Source organism: Larimichthys crocea, chromosome VII (assembly GCF_000972845.2).
Source record: "Larimichthys crocea isolate SSNF chromosome VII, L_crocea_2.0, whole genome shotgun sequence".
Taxonomy (NCBI): Eukaryota; Metazoa; Chordata; class Actinopteri; family Sciaenidae; genus Larimichthys; species Larimichthys crocea.
This window is the reverse complement of record NC_040017.1, coordinates 23,537,973-23,554,992: the sequence shown is the minus strand read 5'-3', so window position 1 is coordinate 23,554,992 and position 17,020 is coordinate 23,537,973. Positions and strand designations below refer to the sequence as shown.

Below are 17,020 nucleotides of genomic sequence, written 5' to 3'. Positions count from 1 at the left end.
ATGTTCACTGAATGCAGACTCAGAAACAGAGTGAAATGGTGATAAATAAATAAAAAAACTGGGGAAAGGGAAGGACACAAGAAGGACTTTAATATTTTGAGAGTTCAATCATTCTTCTCTTCTTCAGGCTGATGTGATGGCTGGCTGACATTGTGTTGAAGTGTGTGTGGGTGGAGGTGCCTGCTCTGACAATAGTCAGGTATATCAACTGCACAGTCATAATCCCTCTCAGGCTGCTGGGGAGCCACTGCAGTTGCCAGGATGCTGCTCTATACAAATGCACTGGATTACCTAGAGTACCCAGCAACAGCAAACAGATGTCACACAACACTGCACTGTCAATTTCTCAAGACAGGTGGGAATCGCTCTTCAATCAGTGGGACTGCAAATCAGGTGTGCTACGAATTGCAGTATATTGAGACAAGCTAGTAGGGAACATATACTGCATTTTCATACAGTAAAGTTTAGTGAGGCGATAGAAGTTACATCACTTTTGCTATAGTACTATAAGTAAAGAATTAACATTCTGGACCTTGTCTATTTTAAAACGTCTGCTGCAAGTCAATTAGGCAAGGATCACTGCTATGTGTTTGATGTGGTTGGTATAGCCACAAGAGACTAGCTTTCCACCTCTTTGGCTGTTGGTAGTGTAGTTGGCCAAGCCTTTTTCTGCACTCTTCCAATTGGACAGCAGAAAAAAAGATTATGATTTTGATTTGAAAGATGTTTCAGAGAGCCTATCTAGGTTCTTTTAACTTAAAGGATGTGGCATAACCCTTAAAAACACAAAGCATGCCATGTGGCTAAAACAATAGATATCCAGATCACATAAATATTGTACTAAAGTTTCAAATCCATTGTAATCAGTTAGAGAAAGGCACTCATCACTTCCACTTTGATTGCCAATGTCTGGTTATCCCTGAACACATGAGTATACTTCTACATCACTGCAACAAGGTGAGATCTTCATTCACTGGAGGTAAAAAAAAAAAAAAAAACATTCAGTTGATGTTGAGTTACTGTCCCTGAACAGACGGTGAACAATGTTTTCATTTCTCACCTTTCAGTCAGTAACAATGTACATCATTTAATAATAACAAATAAGGAATCTCATATATCCCATGGTATGTGCCTGAAGGATATCAGGGCGAAAGTGCCCAGTCATGTCAGAGCTTCGAGTCAGGCCTGAAGCCTTATTGGCCTGAGATTATATTGAGCAGGATCTCTATCACTCACACACTCGCCACCTGGTGCAATATAAGCAGCGTTCAGTGACAGCGAACTTCGATGAACTCATGAAGCTATGTATAAACCAGGCTATCTTACCCCAAAATGATATCAGTTCAGCTTTAAGATTTAATATCTGCGTCTGAGTCGAGAGATACCAAGGAGTGACATTTCTGAAGTGGTTTAGAGACATACAGTAAGAAAGCAATGGCAATGAAATACTCAGGGTCATACTACAAAACTCTACAAGCAAGTTTTAAATAAAAAATAAATAAACAGGCCTAAATAATACAATTACATTTAAAAACTGTCATTGTTTGTGTGCAAAGTCCCAGCTTTGAACAGAAGTGCAAACTCTACAATGACAACACTATCAGCAACTCACCAGAATCTCATGAGCCCATCACAATCTGTGACAATGAGCTCTGGCCAAGAATGTCAGGCTTTTTTTCCTCAATCCCTTTTTCCTCTTTTTTCATTTGGCTTGGCATGCCATGAAGTAAAGTCTAATTAAACAATCAAGCCCATGCAGTCTCATTCCCCCTATGTCCTACTGACTTTGTCACAGCACTCATCCTCTCCTCAGTATAAACTCCCATGTCTAATGTGAGCCAGGGAGAAGGGCTGTTGTCACACACTGTTTGTCCGCCTATCTCTCTTCGTCTCTGTGAGCACAGAGTCAGCATCAAAGCAGCAGCCGTACTGAGCTCTGAGAGAGCAAACCAAAGCTTTGAGTGTTGAGTCGAGGCTAAACTGCTGAGCACAAATATGACTGAAGTTGTATTGCGGACTTGCATCTCCAAAAGTGTCTTTTAATGACTTTCTAGTGGAGGCAAGAAATTAACTATTTGACACAGCACTTACTCTAGACAGGGTGCATAAGGTTCTGCATAGGTCTTGTATACCATATGCAGAAAAAGTAATTCCATATAGCTACTTAATAACAATCACCCACAGTAAATATTGATCTAAGTTATATTAAGTAAGACATTTTGCTCTTTTCAAGTGGAGATTACAGAGGTTTAAACAGTGCTGTACTCATTTGTACATACACAAAGCTACAGAAGAAGTCATGTTGAGCTGGAGAGAGACATTTTGACCACATCTACTTTATGACCTTAACACATCTGGCCAATCACTGCATGAAATAGTGCTGAGACTGAGAATCAGGTTGCTCTTTAAATATGGAAATCAGGAAGAATTTTGAAATGTTCAACATTTAGGTAGCGGGTATCTGTTGGATATGTGTCATGAGGCTTCGAAGATGGAGGTGTTATCACATCTTTAGGTGCCATGGTCCCCAGGACCTTTAACCAGTCAATCCTGTAAATAGCCCTACCATTTATTTAGACGGGAAATCATCAGTCAACTTCAGAACAGTCGACTGTGCATGGCTCAGAGAGTAGTGAGAGCAGTTCCTGTTGTGAATCTTGTGGTTTATGAGGACTGTAAGAGCCGGATGAGACCAAATCAACAACAATGGTGAAAACACCAGCCTTCTATTATTTTGATGGGGGAGTTGGTTGAGGCCGCGCAGAAAAAAAAAAACTCACAGTGCCCTGTGACAGAAAAGTTCAAATGAATCAACAGGAGAAACTGTGCGTTATCCAGGCTGAGTTCATGGACTGAACTATGATACTGTCCCAGTTGGTTTCCTTCACATACTCAGTCTGACATCAGTTTCTAGTTTGCAGTCTATGCTGTAAAATAGCGGCACCAAGAAGCTTATTTGGTCTGTACAAATAAGCTTCTGTAAGATACAGTGGTCAAAAAACAAAGAATGACAGAAAAGGGAGCAATCGTAGCAAGAAAGCTCAGAAACAAAATATTATTTAATAATTGATACATTCAGCATAAATAAACACACCCATACCCCTGTGGCTATTGGCAACACAACACCTGATTTGGTCTGAATACTGCCTAAGGGTGATGTCTTTTGTAAATTCAGCCATTTTTAAATGAGGTCACTAGAGGCACATTCATTCAAGAGTGTCTCTCCGGCAAAAGCAAGTCCATGCTAAATGAGTCCTGATTAAGTCTTTCAACAGTTATGATTACACAAATACAAAGAAAGGGGTTTGATTGCACACAGAAGTTCAATAACTGCTAAATAGATATTTATGGTATCCATGCTACCACTTGCGTTTAAAGTGCACTGAATTTTGGTTCTGAGGTCTGTGATCCTCCTCCTAGGAGTTTCTCAGGTCTGAGCTAAAGGAAACACTGGTGACCAAAATCCATAGTGTACAATGAGAATGCTTTTGCCTGGAGCTAAAAAGACAACATCTGGTTATCTCTAACTTTATCTGTGATCACTAATATCAATATAGCCAATCAGACAGCTGTTGCCATTGCAACACTGGCATGGTTAGTAATGGCTTTTTATTGTTTCACAGCAATCATGAAACTGGGGAGAGCTGGCCATTTTACCCTCTCCTCTACCCCCTACTGCAAGCAGTACACAGACGAGCACCCCCTACTGACTATACTGTAACATGCAATGCTGTGGCACAAATACGCTGCAACAGAGGCAAAGGTGTGCCATTCTCACAGTAGGGTGGGACACTTCTGAGTGCTACTACTGTACAACGGCAGCAATCTAGGTGTTGTTAGTGTTGTTTATGTAACAACATTCATGATTATTACATTTCCCTGTCAACTGTCATGTTTTCTTCTACAGCACACGATTGGAGACCACACCCTGTCTCTCTCAGCTGTGTCATTGAGTACGCACACGTGCCAGCCCTGGGCATCAGCAGAGAGATGGGGTAGAGGGCTGAGAACACTCAGTCGTACTACTCAGGATGGATGTTTCCCATCATGCAGCTCAATCAGCCGCCCAATGATTCATTTCACAGACACTTGGGTAATTATAGGAGTCTGCTCTTCACCTCTGGGGATGAAACTGCATGAGCGCAGCCAGGGAGGGGAGTGGGGGCGGGTGGTGGTTGGCAGAGGAAGCAAAGACAGAGTGAGAAGTGAGTGAGTGAAAACAAAGAGACAGGAATGACGAGAGTGAAGATGGAGTAGGAGATGTAGTGAAATTCATTTAATCGGTGTCAATGGTCTTGTTCAGGAAAAGCTATATTTTCAGTGACTCAACAATGAAGCAAACTAATCACTGCTGTGACAAACGACAAATAATGTGACAAAACAAACAAAAGCAATGAAAATATACAGCATATGACCTTTTAGGGTGTAGAGTAAAACAAAGGCTGTAAAAACAGCTACAGTATATGGTAGGGGATGAATAAAGATGCATGACGAAAGCCTAAAAAGAGCCTGTGAAGAACACAGGTGATGGCAAGTGTACAAGCTCCCCCTATTGGTGAAACTGAAAAAGCATTTTTATTGTCATGGATGGACATGCAGTACCTTTACGGACTAAAACATCCATTCAGTGAACCTATAGGGCAGGCTTTGTTTATAAAGAATGTTTCTGAGTCAAGCAGCAACTAAACAAAGAAGGAGAAACACGGGGTAAATCAAATTTCCAAGATATTCATGAACTCAATAGTCTTTAGTGAGTTCAATGGAGTGTACCAAATATTGATTTGGATGACAATAATTGTATGGAACTGGTGAGGGAGGACTGGTTGGGGAAAAAAAAAACCCCAGAGCTGTTACAGTATACAGTGAATAATGCAGAGCATGTAAAGAGAGTTCATTGATTCAGTTGTGTTTGCTTCCAAATCTGAAATATTCTTAGTGCTTCTGTATTTCAGCGTATCAGATTGAGTTGGCTGCCTAATTCTGCTCAGTGCACTGTTGATAGCTGTTAATTGCCAAGGAAGTCATTACAGTTGCAATGCCCAGCGTAGGAGTCTGTATACTAACTGTAATATTCAGTGCATGTCACAGTCAAGTCACACTGAAGTGTCTTCATGAAGACACTAAAACACAATCCTCCCACTCACCGTTAGCTGCTCTGGATGAAAAAGTCATATTATACACATTTGAAATAAAATCATCATCTGCGGTGAATATTAGAGGTACAGATTCAACCATGTTTTTTATTAGGTACACCTGTACAATCTGTTGAAGGTCATTTTAAGAGTTTTCATTCGTTTCTTTTCATTTTTTTTATCTGATCAATCTTTTTCAATCAAAATAATATAAATTAAAAATCTGGACAGCAGGTTTTGAGGGCAAGTGTTTGATGAGGTATGGTATGGAATGAAAGCAACAACTGTTAAAAACGATCTACCACTCTTCCCTGTGCTTCCACTTCCTCCTCCTCCCTAGCCCACCCTCACCCCACCTCAGCTTCCTCAAGCATTTTCTATCCATGTTGTGACTCTATTTTTTTATAGCCCCGAGTGCTGTGTTCAGAAATGTGATGCTTTGTTAGAAATTCCAAGGCTATGGAGAGCAGGTGCAGGGCCATTGTGACAAGCACAATTTATCGGCTGCTCCCAAGCAAGGGAACACATTCAATAATGTGCTGGGAAGATTAATCCATCCCCCACACCGGGCTGGGCTCACAGGGTGCGGCGAAAGAGGTAATTTACACATGCAGGTATGTAGCCCAACTCAGCAGTTAAGGCCTTTCGAGCTGAAAATACCTGTATATTAGCAGTTCCAATCCATTTAATTACACCTTAAACTTTAAAGTGTGACACCAGCATGAATTAAAACTACAAGGCTGCCAAACACATCATACATTACAACTTTTTGCACATTTTTCAAAAAATATTGTTTGTTCTAGGACATTCCACAGATGACTCAACCATGTTCCTTCTGCACATGGTGTCTCAGCATAGTTCATTAATATGAGCTATGTGTTTGCATGTGTATGTACAAGGCCAACAGAAAGATGGATGGCTTTACAAGTAAGTATAGTGTTCAGCATAGTCAGAATGTTGCACCAAGCATGTACTTTATCCAGAGATAAATGACAAACTGTTCAACCACATCATATTGCTTAAGTCTCGGGGTAAACCACAGGAGTCCTTTTCGCTGAAGGCAACAGTGCCAGTCTGCTTTTCTCCACGGAAGGATAGGATATAGGAGGGTGGATCATTGACAGGCAGAGAGAGCAGCAGGCAGTTAGACAGACATGATGTACAGCCCTGCATAATCAGCTCTCAGCCCCATTAATCTGGGCAGCCTGCAACACTTGATGAGACTGTGATGCATTTGGTGAAAGGTCCCTCCCTCAGATGTCATTTTGAAGAACAGTGTCAGCGGTACCACCAAAGCAGGAGCCCAGTCATGCAGCCACACCCCTTACCACAACACCATCATGCTCAGAGGACAAATGCTCCAACATGCCAAGGACATCTGGATTCTTCCAACCACGGCAGCACAGCTAAATTTAAAATCACACTGGTGAGCACAGAAAAACTCACATGCATAGTCAGCATCACCTGGTGCAAGCACAGGCACTGGATCTCATTTCAAAAATCAAACAGATCTCCTTAATGATCGTCTCTCCAAGGGCGCGCAGTGATATGCCTAAATCCTGAGTCCACAGCTATTACAGCCACAGGATCACAAAGAGAGGAGGCCATCTGGGCTCCTCTCAAGGGAAAAAGGGCATTACACAAGAGTACACAATGCAGGGGTCATTGTATAGGATGACAAGGTCCACTGGACCTGTACCTTTGCAGTTTTAACTGTTCCCTCAAGGCAGGTCACCCCACAGTAACATGTTCCATTATAGCTGTAAGTGTTTATTTCTGTTAATCTAATGAAATCACAGCTGCAAACTATTCATTCATTTAGGTTTCCAGACTAGGAGCATGTGACTGACCTTTATTTGGATGGCCTGACAGAGTATGACAGTGAATGTGGACCAAATGCACCTGAGGCATTTTAAGTGCACGAAAACGTGAAATCATCTGTTCAACAGAATTAACTCCTTATCTGCTGAGGAAAGTGGAGTGAATACATAGTTATGAACTATGAACTTCTCGAATTGGGAGACTGAAAATGGACACATTAACTCAAGAAATTGTAAAAATTTAAGCAGAAGAGCCTAAATTATCCCAAATGTTATTGCTTACTATTAGTCAACCTCTAAACATACGAAGCCTACATTCCCCATAATACAAGTCAATAACATCTTTGGTAAGACTGCCCCTGTCTGGTAGGCAAAATGCCACATTTTTCAAGCTCAATGCTGCAGTTTGTAACACAACAGACTCTCTTGTGAAAATGTTGTCTCCAAGCCGAGCTGATACTGTCATCAGGGTTATTTTCTCAGACTTACAAAACTCCCTTCAGAGTCACAGAAGAAATTATTCAACTCTTTTCACAGGGTGAGTAGCACTCAAAAATATTTGAACATACCAGTTCCATGACAACTGGGAAAACTCCATCCAGAGATTGTGTGATACACCCAAAAGCTGTAGCACAGCTACTAAACCGACCCTGTGGTGGGATTGTTTTGTCAACTTACAAAACTTATTATTTCAGCAGTAGGAGCTCTGATCACTCCAACTCAAGACTTGGTGATGTTTGTCTCTCTTCCCTTGAACTTCTGATTACTGCCTGGCTGTGAAGTTGATGTCTGTTCTACTCACTGCAAGTTTCTAACAGTTAAATGACAAACACGAATTTAAATGTAATTTCTTGTCTCTAGTTCTCTAAGGGCACAATTTAAGGGCAAAACCACACAATGCAATCTTAGTGTGTCACATTTATATCATTTTTCTCCTGTAGAACTGAATAAACATTATCATCACAGTGATTTTATCTGAAAAAGAGGTGCTGCTAGTGGGAAGCGTAAAGCCAGATAGTTAGATTTAATGGGCCTTGCTGTGTGTAGGGAGTCATAGGCTGTGACTGTGGCATAGTCCACTGGGACTTCACTCCCTTTACTCTGTACAGGGCGGTAGATGTGCCATGCTTTTTATGGCCCTCTGTAATATTTCATGACCCTATACATTGGTAAATCAGAGTGAAGTAGATGAAAAGCACAGCGACCATAGCCTTCTAATATAAACACTGCCACAAAAATTCTTAAGGTCATCTAAATAAGCTAGTGCAACCAGGCATACTAAATGAACTCTCTAAATGGTGTTTTTTGAAAAGATGGCTTTCTAAAGTCATTTGTGTTGTAATGGGGTTGTACCCTGCTGTGTTGTGGGATTTTTTCAATTGACTAAAACAACCATGTTGGTACTAATGAATCTTAGATGACTTTGACTCCACACTTTCATTAAAAAAGGAGACACTGCAGCCCCACAGGTCTGGTGAACACCCGGCTCTAATCAATGATGCAGTCTCTACTTAATAGAAATGTCTTGTTATAAAATTCTATCCTAACAGAAGTTAGATTATAAAAAGTGTTTTGAAATAGTGAAAACTACAAAGCCAATCAATGACACATGACACATGCAATAGAAACTGAGCAAATTTGAATGCAAAAGCATGAGCCAGGAACAGATTTAATAAATGAAAGACTATGACCGTCACTTTATAATAATTATTAATTAATTTAAGCCTGCATGTCTTTTTGATACTGTACTGTTTCTACCTAGAAATGCAGGGTGGATTACTGCTTTCAAACAAAGCAATACTGCCATCTAGTGTGATGACAAATTTTCACCTGCTATTCCTAAAACATGCAATTATAATAAATAACATATATGCTTTGAGAAGTAAGAAATTATGTCAAAGTAACAAATTTTCTTGCTTTGAGAAGTAAGAAATTATGTCAAAGTAACAAATTTTCTTTAAAATCAAGAAAACCACACTCTCTCACTCTAAATGTGTTGTGCAACAGTAGCAACAAGACTATATATTGGGCTGAGTTAGTAAAAATGGCTATATAACCTCAGGGATAGCGTAGCCTACACATCTTGCAATTGTTTAATGAGAATGTTACAAGCATAAAGCATCATGAAGAGGTAACACGCACTAAACTGTGGTGGTGCTGATCACAGCAAAGAAATGCACAAAGAGATGCACAAACCAACCCACAGATTCATTCATGCAATTCAACACAATTTACTAGTCAATAGCACTATAAAATTCAGTGTTTCCTTTATCAGTTACATTAATTCAGTAATTCTTGATACATAATATTGATTATTTATGATTATTTATTCATTAGATATGCTAGGTATCACCTCAGTACTCCGCATTGTCTGACATCAGGAGTCTAGGTGAATAAGGAGAGGAGACACCTATTTCCTAATAAGGACAAAGGTGACTTCGACATATCTTCACAAAAGTTTACATTTGACAGAATAAGCCCTGAAAAGGACAGGGAGCCAGCCAGGTATGCAGGGTTCTCGAAGTTATTACTTGTGCTCTTTTTGTATTTTGTCATTTGTGATCCACCCCAGAATGTGGTGCCTGCAGGTCGCGCCAAATGAGCCAAGACTCCCACTCATTACAGACGTTCTTTCAGCAAGGCTGCGGTACTGTTTCCTCTGTGCCACACTTCCACTTTGAACGTCTGCCATGCTCTCTTAAGGTTTTGAATGTTGGCTCAGGTGTCAGGATCAACTAAATGCCTGCAGTGACAAACGGCATGATAGTCATAGTTGTATTCTGCCTCTGTCTGAGCCCTCCGGTATGTTTGCTAGATATCAGCACATCTTTACCATACTCGAAGCAGACAGTGAGCTGTCAGGAATGTGTTATGGCAAGCCATCATCACACTCTACAAGTATTATAGTTGTAGAAAGCAATATGATATTTACCACACTTTTAATGCACAATGGGTACTGTGATTGTGCTTGTTTCTATTGTTACATAATGACATCATAATGCATGGAAAATGTTTGTAGCAGCTCTAATAATGCTTTGACACTGTAGATTACAGATATTTGGATACTGTTATACTGTTAGTTTAACACAAATATAGAGTATGACAAACAGTACTCAGAAGGGGTTGAAAAAATATGACCATTGTCAGTGTAATGAGCGTCTCAATGTTCCTGCTTGCAGATTTAGGCACTTTTCATTGTGTAAATGTAAAACACTACACCTAATAGAATCAGCTTAGCTGACAAACTGTACTTTCCCACACTGGACTTAAATACATTAGTGTCTTCATTGCCAGGTCACTCTGTTACTCACAGATTCAATATCCATTTATTCTTCGTAATAAAAAAATCAATCTGCAAGGTGGTTGGCAGGCTTCCACAGCTGCTGAGAAAGCAGAGTTGTCTTTTGGCACATTACAAGCAGCTGAAGTGCCTCCAGTGCTGTACCCAGGGTTGTCCAGTGTATCTGAGAAATTACTTGCACATCATTCACATTGATTGTTTACTCAAAGCTTGTGACTTGGCAGACTAAAAAGATATATGAGAGTTGTATGACAGTTTAATGTGATACCACTAGAACAGCACCAACAGCACACTTTCTATTTTAAGCATCTACATGACCGTAATCTTGATCAGAACAATAAAGAATGACTACAGCAGTGTGATTGGCTCACATTTCTAGATCTCAAAGATTTACATTAACCAAAAGTGCACAGTGCACAGCAAGAAGGTGTGTTGTCCGGACAATGAATTCTCAGTATGAGATATCATGATGAAAAAAATCAAACAAACTGATTACTAAAGAGAATTAAGATGAATTAAGGTGAATTGAAGTTACTAGACAAGAAAAGTCATCATATAATGTAGAGAAACTGACAAATGAAAACAAAACACCATACAGAATTAAAGTGGTATCTCTGTAATGATGCAGTGCTCCAATTATCATGGTAAATATACAGTTGCAGAGGCAGAAGAGGAGCAGAAGCTTTGCTCCACAACACCAAACCATGTAAATCTTAGGTCCCATTCGGTCGCTGGTGTTACCCATTACACATAACTATGATAACAACTGTTATAGTGTTAACAATTTTACAGGCCACAGAATATAAACACAACCACCACATAGTCACACCACACTAGAAAGCACTTCATCGCCTATGGATGCCTACATGTCTGGAAAAAGTTGAACAGTAGGCAAAGTGAAAATGCAGTATGTATTTCTCAGGGCTCCAGACTAACTTTTCCACTGGTAGCACTGGTGCTACAAACCTTTTCAGTTGGTCGCACCAGCACAGGATCTGGGTGTGACCATTGGTATTAATCAGTGATCTTTCATGCTGATAAATACTTGTCTTAATATGCATATCCTAGCTTCATATATTGATGTAAAGAATGGCAGGGAACAAGGCATAACAATAGCAGCATTCCTCCACCTGCTGCAATTCAAATCGGAGGAGCCAGTTTTACAGTAGGGCCACCCTGCAAGAACTACAGCTTAACATCCTACTTGGCATCACAGTCCATCAGTTCTGGCTCCTCAAAACTGATTCATATAAGATATAAGTATCAGTATGCAGACTTGCCCTAACATCTGACTTGATTCTGTTATCACAGACTGCTGCAGGGCTTTACTGGCACCATGCACTATGTATGATCCTTTGAATGATGGGTTTGTCATTTTCATCTCTTGAAACTCCTCTTTTGTCTGTTCTTGTTGCAACATTTTTGGCATACGATGAAATAATAAGAAATGTTTTCTAAGGTCTTTGTGAACATAACTTCAGACAGGAATGACACATATAGCACAATGCTGCAGTGCTCTAGGAGGAAGCTTGGTCCAGTATCTCCAGCACATCATTTGGCCAAGAGTAAAGGGTGAAGAGATGAAACGCCTCACTGCCAGGTTTGGTCTGGCTGCCATAACTTTTATGTAGCAAGGAGACTTTCAATACCACTAACAGCCTGGGAAGACACAGTTGTTTTCTTAACAGCATATAAAAAACATTAAGGGGAATATGCAAAAAATATATTTCCCTTTCTCTGTCTCCTTTAGCTGAGGTAAGATTACATAATTTCTCTGCAGAAGCAGGCTGAACCTGCTGATAGAAGAGAAAAGGTCACACTCTCATACAACACCAATGCTAAAAATTATTTTGATAATGAAATACTGTACAATTCAAAACAGTGAGATATAATACTAAGCTTCCTAGCTATGTCTGCATTGGCCGAGCCACATGCCAGGTGGTTTATGTGCATGTATACTACTATACACTGTCCAGAACCCTCGGGGGTGCCATGCCTCCCTGGTTTTAGGAACGTAGTCAAATTCTGGGTGACTCAGCTCACAATGATTTGAGCTCCCTCATTGATTTGGGTCTGGAGTGATTCGTTTTCCAGATGAGGTGGAGCAGGTCATATACTTCCAACCTAAGCATAGAGACCTTTGTGCAATCAAGCTCCACCCAACTCCAATCTGGGCAAGTGAGAAATGTCAGGGGTCAGCAGCATCTATGAACATGATGGCAGAGGTGAAGATGATAGAGGGGACGAACGGTGATGGAGGAACCTAAGAAGACAAAATAACCGAGCGAGACACTACCAGACGAGTAAATCTGGGACTCTTAGTTATTGGCAAGAGGTATTTGAAACAAAAGGCTGAGAGACAGACGCAGAGCTGGACTTCGTCTGTTGGTCTAGTAAATAACATTAGCTGGCTGCTGGTTCTTGTGTTATTGCACTTGCTTGATATTTGGCTGTTAGCAAAGTTGTCGACTCACCAGTTTTGGACCATAAATAATGTAATCATAATGAAAGCACATGTACAGCTGTCCATATTTATGATAGCGATAACCGCACTAGAGGCGCTAAAGTGTAAAAAATACTAATTTCTAAGAAAAGTTCCTTTAAACTACAATCTAACTGTGTAGATCTAACAATCTAAAAAAGGACCCAGCCTGCTTGGGTCAACTTACCGTGACGACAATGCTAACTCTGCCCCATGGTCTGCTCGGCTGTGATGCTACTCTGCTAGCGCCACATGTGCTGCAGACAGAGACCGTCCACATAAGGGTTGATATCGCTATGAAGAACGTCTCGTACAGGCAAATGCCGGTTTGTTCAAAATCAGACCAGTTGAAGCTTGCACACCGCTGGCAAAAAACAGAAACCAAGTCAACCAGGAACAAGTATCAATTTAAGACTTGTCCTTGGGTCCTATCCTTAAACAGAATACTGGACAGGACTGACACCTACTCCCTTGTTTGATTCATGATCAAAGCTAACCAATGATACAGTATAACAGAAAAACACAGATTCACAATTAATGTCTCTTTTTGTGGGAGGACAAAAGACATTGATAGATTAATACAGTCAGAGCTGCAGAAAAAAACAAATATTTTGATAAATACTCTCATATGCAATTCCTGGAGTTGCCAGAAAAGTTGTTGCTGTTGTTTATCACCATCATACAGAGTACAGTTTTGTTCACTTCAAAGCTCATTCCTGGTAAAAGCCTGATTATTAATGTCTATTGAATGATGGCGCGGCATTTTCACTTGCGTGTACTCAGCAATTCAACTCTGTAATTTTAACTGACCACAAATTTGTTTCAGTGGGATGCCACCCTTGCAGTTTTCATGATGAATTCTTTAAATTTTTGAAATGAATAATGCTTTGGACATTGTGTTTTCCCACCAACCAAACAAAAAGTTTTCGTATTCGTTTGACAAATGTTAGAATTGCTGCTTGTATCAAATAAAAAACCTCAAATACTCTGAAAACATGACAGTTATGTACTGGTACTCTTTCCTTTCTTGAATCTTACAATGAAATGGCAACCACTGTATATGGTATTTGTCTCTGCTACCAATGTGACTTGCCATTATTCACATCTGGCATAGCAAACTGTAAGCATTTGTGAGAAGCTTGCTCTCCTGCCTGTGTCTCTGCAGCAGACAGTTCACCTTGACAAGAATATCCTCAGCAGAAGGCACAGAAGCATGGGTAACAGAAAAACTAATAACCAGATGTTAGCCACAAGGAAGCATTTATGTTTTCCACAAACCAGTGCCATAAAAGAAGTAAAACCATCTTAGCATATAAATATATTTAAATTTGAGATTAAATGCAACTAGTGGTATTTAAAATGTAAGTAAATCATCCATTCTTGTAATACTGGATAATCTGTCAGCAGACACCTGATCACATTAGCACACCGGATATGTGTATACTGACATCAATACAGTTTTTAAGAGGAGTCTGTCTGTATTACTTGTGTACACACTTCTCTAGAGGATTACTAAAATCCCTACGATAAAAAAAGAGATGCTATATGGGGATTCAAGACAGATGGATCTCTGACGTCTACAGGTAATTAGAATATATAAATGGATTGGTAAATAAATGGAGATAAATGACTCAACAAAAAACAAACTACTTCAAACATAATGATGAATTATGAGTAAATCACCTGCAGAATAAAGAAACATTAATAACTAAGAAACAGCCATACAGTTTATGCAAATGAGTAACACTACATTACAGTTTATGACATTACATCCTAAAGTATACTGCTAGTGTGCTGTGGGAGTGTGTGGGGACTGTGCACAGTTTGTGCATTTTATCCCAGAGAGATTGAGAGTTGGAAATGAAAATGTAAAAAGGGAATCCTGAACACACCTACTTCTTCACTCTACTGTCTATTAAGTACATTACTACTGACAAACTAAAGATTAACCTGAATTACCTGCAACATTAACATTAATAATCGTTCCAAAACGTGTTAAAATCTTGTGATTTGCCATTTTCAGAACAAGACATTTACAATTATCAAAAGCTTCCTCAAGCCTCCTTTTGCTATTGGTTAAATAAATGTAATTTTAACTTATATACAAATGGGAGTAGTTCTCAACTTGTCTAAGAGAGTCGGTGAGAGAACGCTTACAGATCAGGAAACACAACCATGAACTCATTATTACACACAGGAAAATGTTGGATATTGCTTTCTGTAAAGATGGCTCTAATCTTCTCCCGGTCTGGCACTTGTCCTCTCCTGTCCTCCCACACAATTCGCCCTGGCATATGCCACACCGGAGGCCCATTAATCAGAGCTCATTTTATATGGGCTGAATACACTACTTCCAATTCTCGTGCATTGACCTTGTTGCTGCCCCTTACCACCCCTGAAAGTTGGCACTAGTGTGCTGTATGTGTGTTTTTGTGTGCACGTGTATGTATTTTGAGCCCTTGTCACTTGTTAGTGTAGCAATTCCTGCCATGCTATAAATAAAACCAGTCACAGGGAGGGATGGAAGCCAGTGGAGTGCTTTGACAGCAGAGGGCATAGTGGCCTTGTCTCCCTTGGATATGAGGATTAAATCTGCTCGACAAACTGATATCTTCTGCGTATACTGCATCTTTGCACACAGGATATGATTATTTATAAACTTTTTAACGTTTTATTCAATACTCATTGTTATATATTCTCATACTGTTGTTGTTTTGTATTCCGGTTTCACACATAATGGACATGCTGTAATTTACTTTATATCCAATTTAATGTATTTGTTTAAATATGGTTTTCAAGACATTTATAGTGTGAGGTGTGGTGTCTGTCATCTCTGTCACAAACTACTAGCAAACACTCACACAAATCAAACTCAAAGACTCTCAATAAGCCCTAGGACAAGGTGGATTCTTTTTTCAATTAACTGACAAGTGAAAAGTTGTTCATTACAATTTGCACAGCCAGAGGATATGTCTTCAAATTGCATTTTTTGTCAAACCAATGGTCCAAAGCCCAAATATAATACATTTACAATGATTAAAAAGCCTAAAGTCCTTACATTTGTGAAAGGCTGAAACCAGGGAATTGGAATTTGTGCTTGATAAATAACTTCAACAATTAGTCAAGTGGTCCTAGCTCCACAGTACAAAAGGGAAAACTAAATTATATGAGTGAAGGATGTGTAGTCACTGTGGGAAAAACGATGGCCTTAGACATGCTCTCTGCCTTGCAATAGGACCAAGGAATACAGGGGGAAACTTTCCATTCTTACCTTGACCCTGTGCATCCAGCAAGCGACCACAGAGAATCAGAAGAAGCTGGAAAGTCGAAGGCACATTCACTCGGAGCGCTCTGCATCCCCCACCGCTCTGCCTCTGTGCGACCATGGCACCATTGGATACTGGAGGAAAAATTCATTTATACGGAGAAACAAGCTATTCAGATAGTTGCACTTTCATTTCCTTTTTTGCACACTTCTTGATATAGTTGGGGAAAATGCCCATTAAACACACTTAATAAATAAAGAAATATATGAGAGGACTGGGCTCATGGGACCCGGCAGGAAAGATAAATTATCTGGCAGATATTTAATTCACCACATGCTCAGCACTTAATACTAGTCTCCAGCCATGGCACCACAGCTATTGATACAAAAAAACATTCACTGACCAAAAATTTATCAAATTCTAATAACACAATTCAAGAAGAACATTTATTGTATTGCCATTACATTTAATAAAGTCTTATTTCTTAAAACATGCAAGCAAATGAAGAGCCGCTAGAATAATTGTTGGACTTTATCAAAACAGATTAAATTAATCGTAGTAAAAGAAAAGATTTGGATATAATAAGGTCATCTAGGTCCATGAGTGAGAGTATCAACAACTGCTAAAATGTGCCTTTTCAAAGCTTTAATCTCTAATCTTCGAAATACTGCTGTGTTTACAGAGAAAACAACTGACATAAAATGTGGGCAAAGCTGCACTCTGTCAGTCTAATAACTGATGCATGCTGTGTGGCAAAGTTTACTAAGTGCTATCATTCACCCTGACATTTCACGAGCTTCCAAAGGAAGAATGAAATCAATAGGCCTACACTTTTTACGCGCTAATTTATATTCACATCTTGACACCCCAGAAAGAGATTAATTATTTGGTACCATTGCATCGTTGGACATGAAAATAAAACCAATTTGCTGCGCCCCCAAATACAAAAAAAACAACATGCAAACAACAGGCATTATGTTTGATCACCAACCATTACATCTCATGCTCGAATTCTTACT

The 17,020-nt window shown here is 39.7% G+C and overlaps 1 protein-coding gene across 1 annotated transcript in view; it reads right to left on the bottom strand.

Moving 5' to 3' along the window:
* Positions 1-17,020, bottom strand: part of robo2 (roundabout, axon guidance receptor, homolog 2 (Drosophila)) — a 292,597-nt gene that overhangs the window by 270,402 nt on the left and 5,175 nt on the right. Inside the window, exon 3 of the mRNA XM_027280133.1 lies at positions 16,007-16,135. Coding sequence (XP_027135934.1) covers positions 16,007-16,121 — 115 coding nt within the window. The 5' untranslated portion in view covers positions 16,122-16,135. The remainder of the gene's footprint in view (positions 1-16,006; positions 16,136-17,020) is intronic.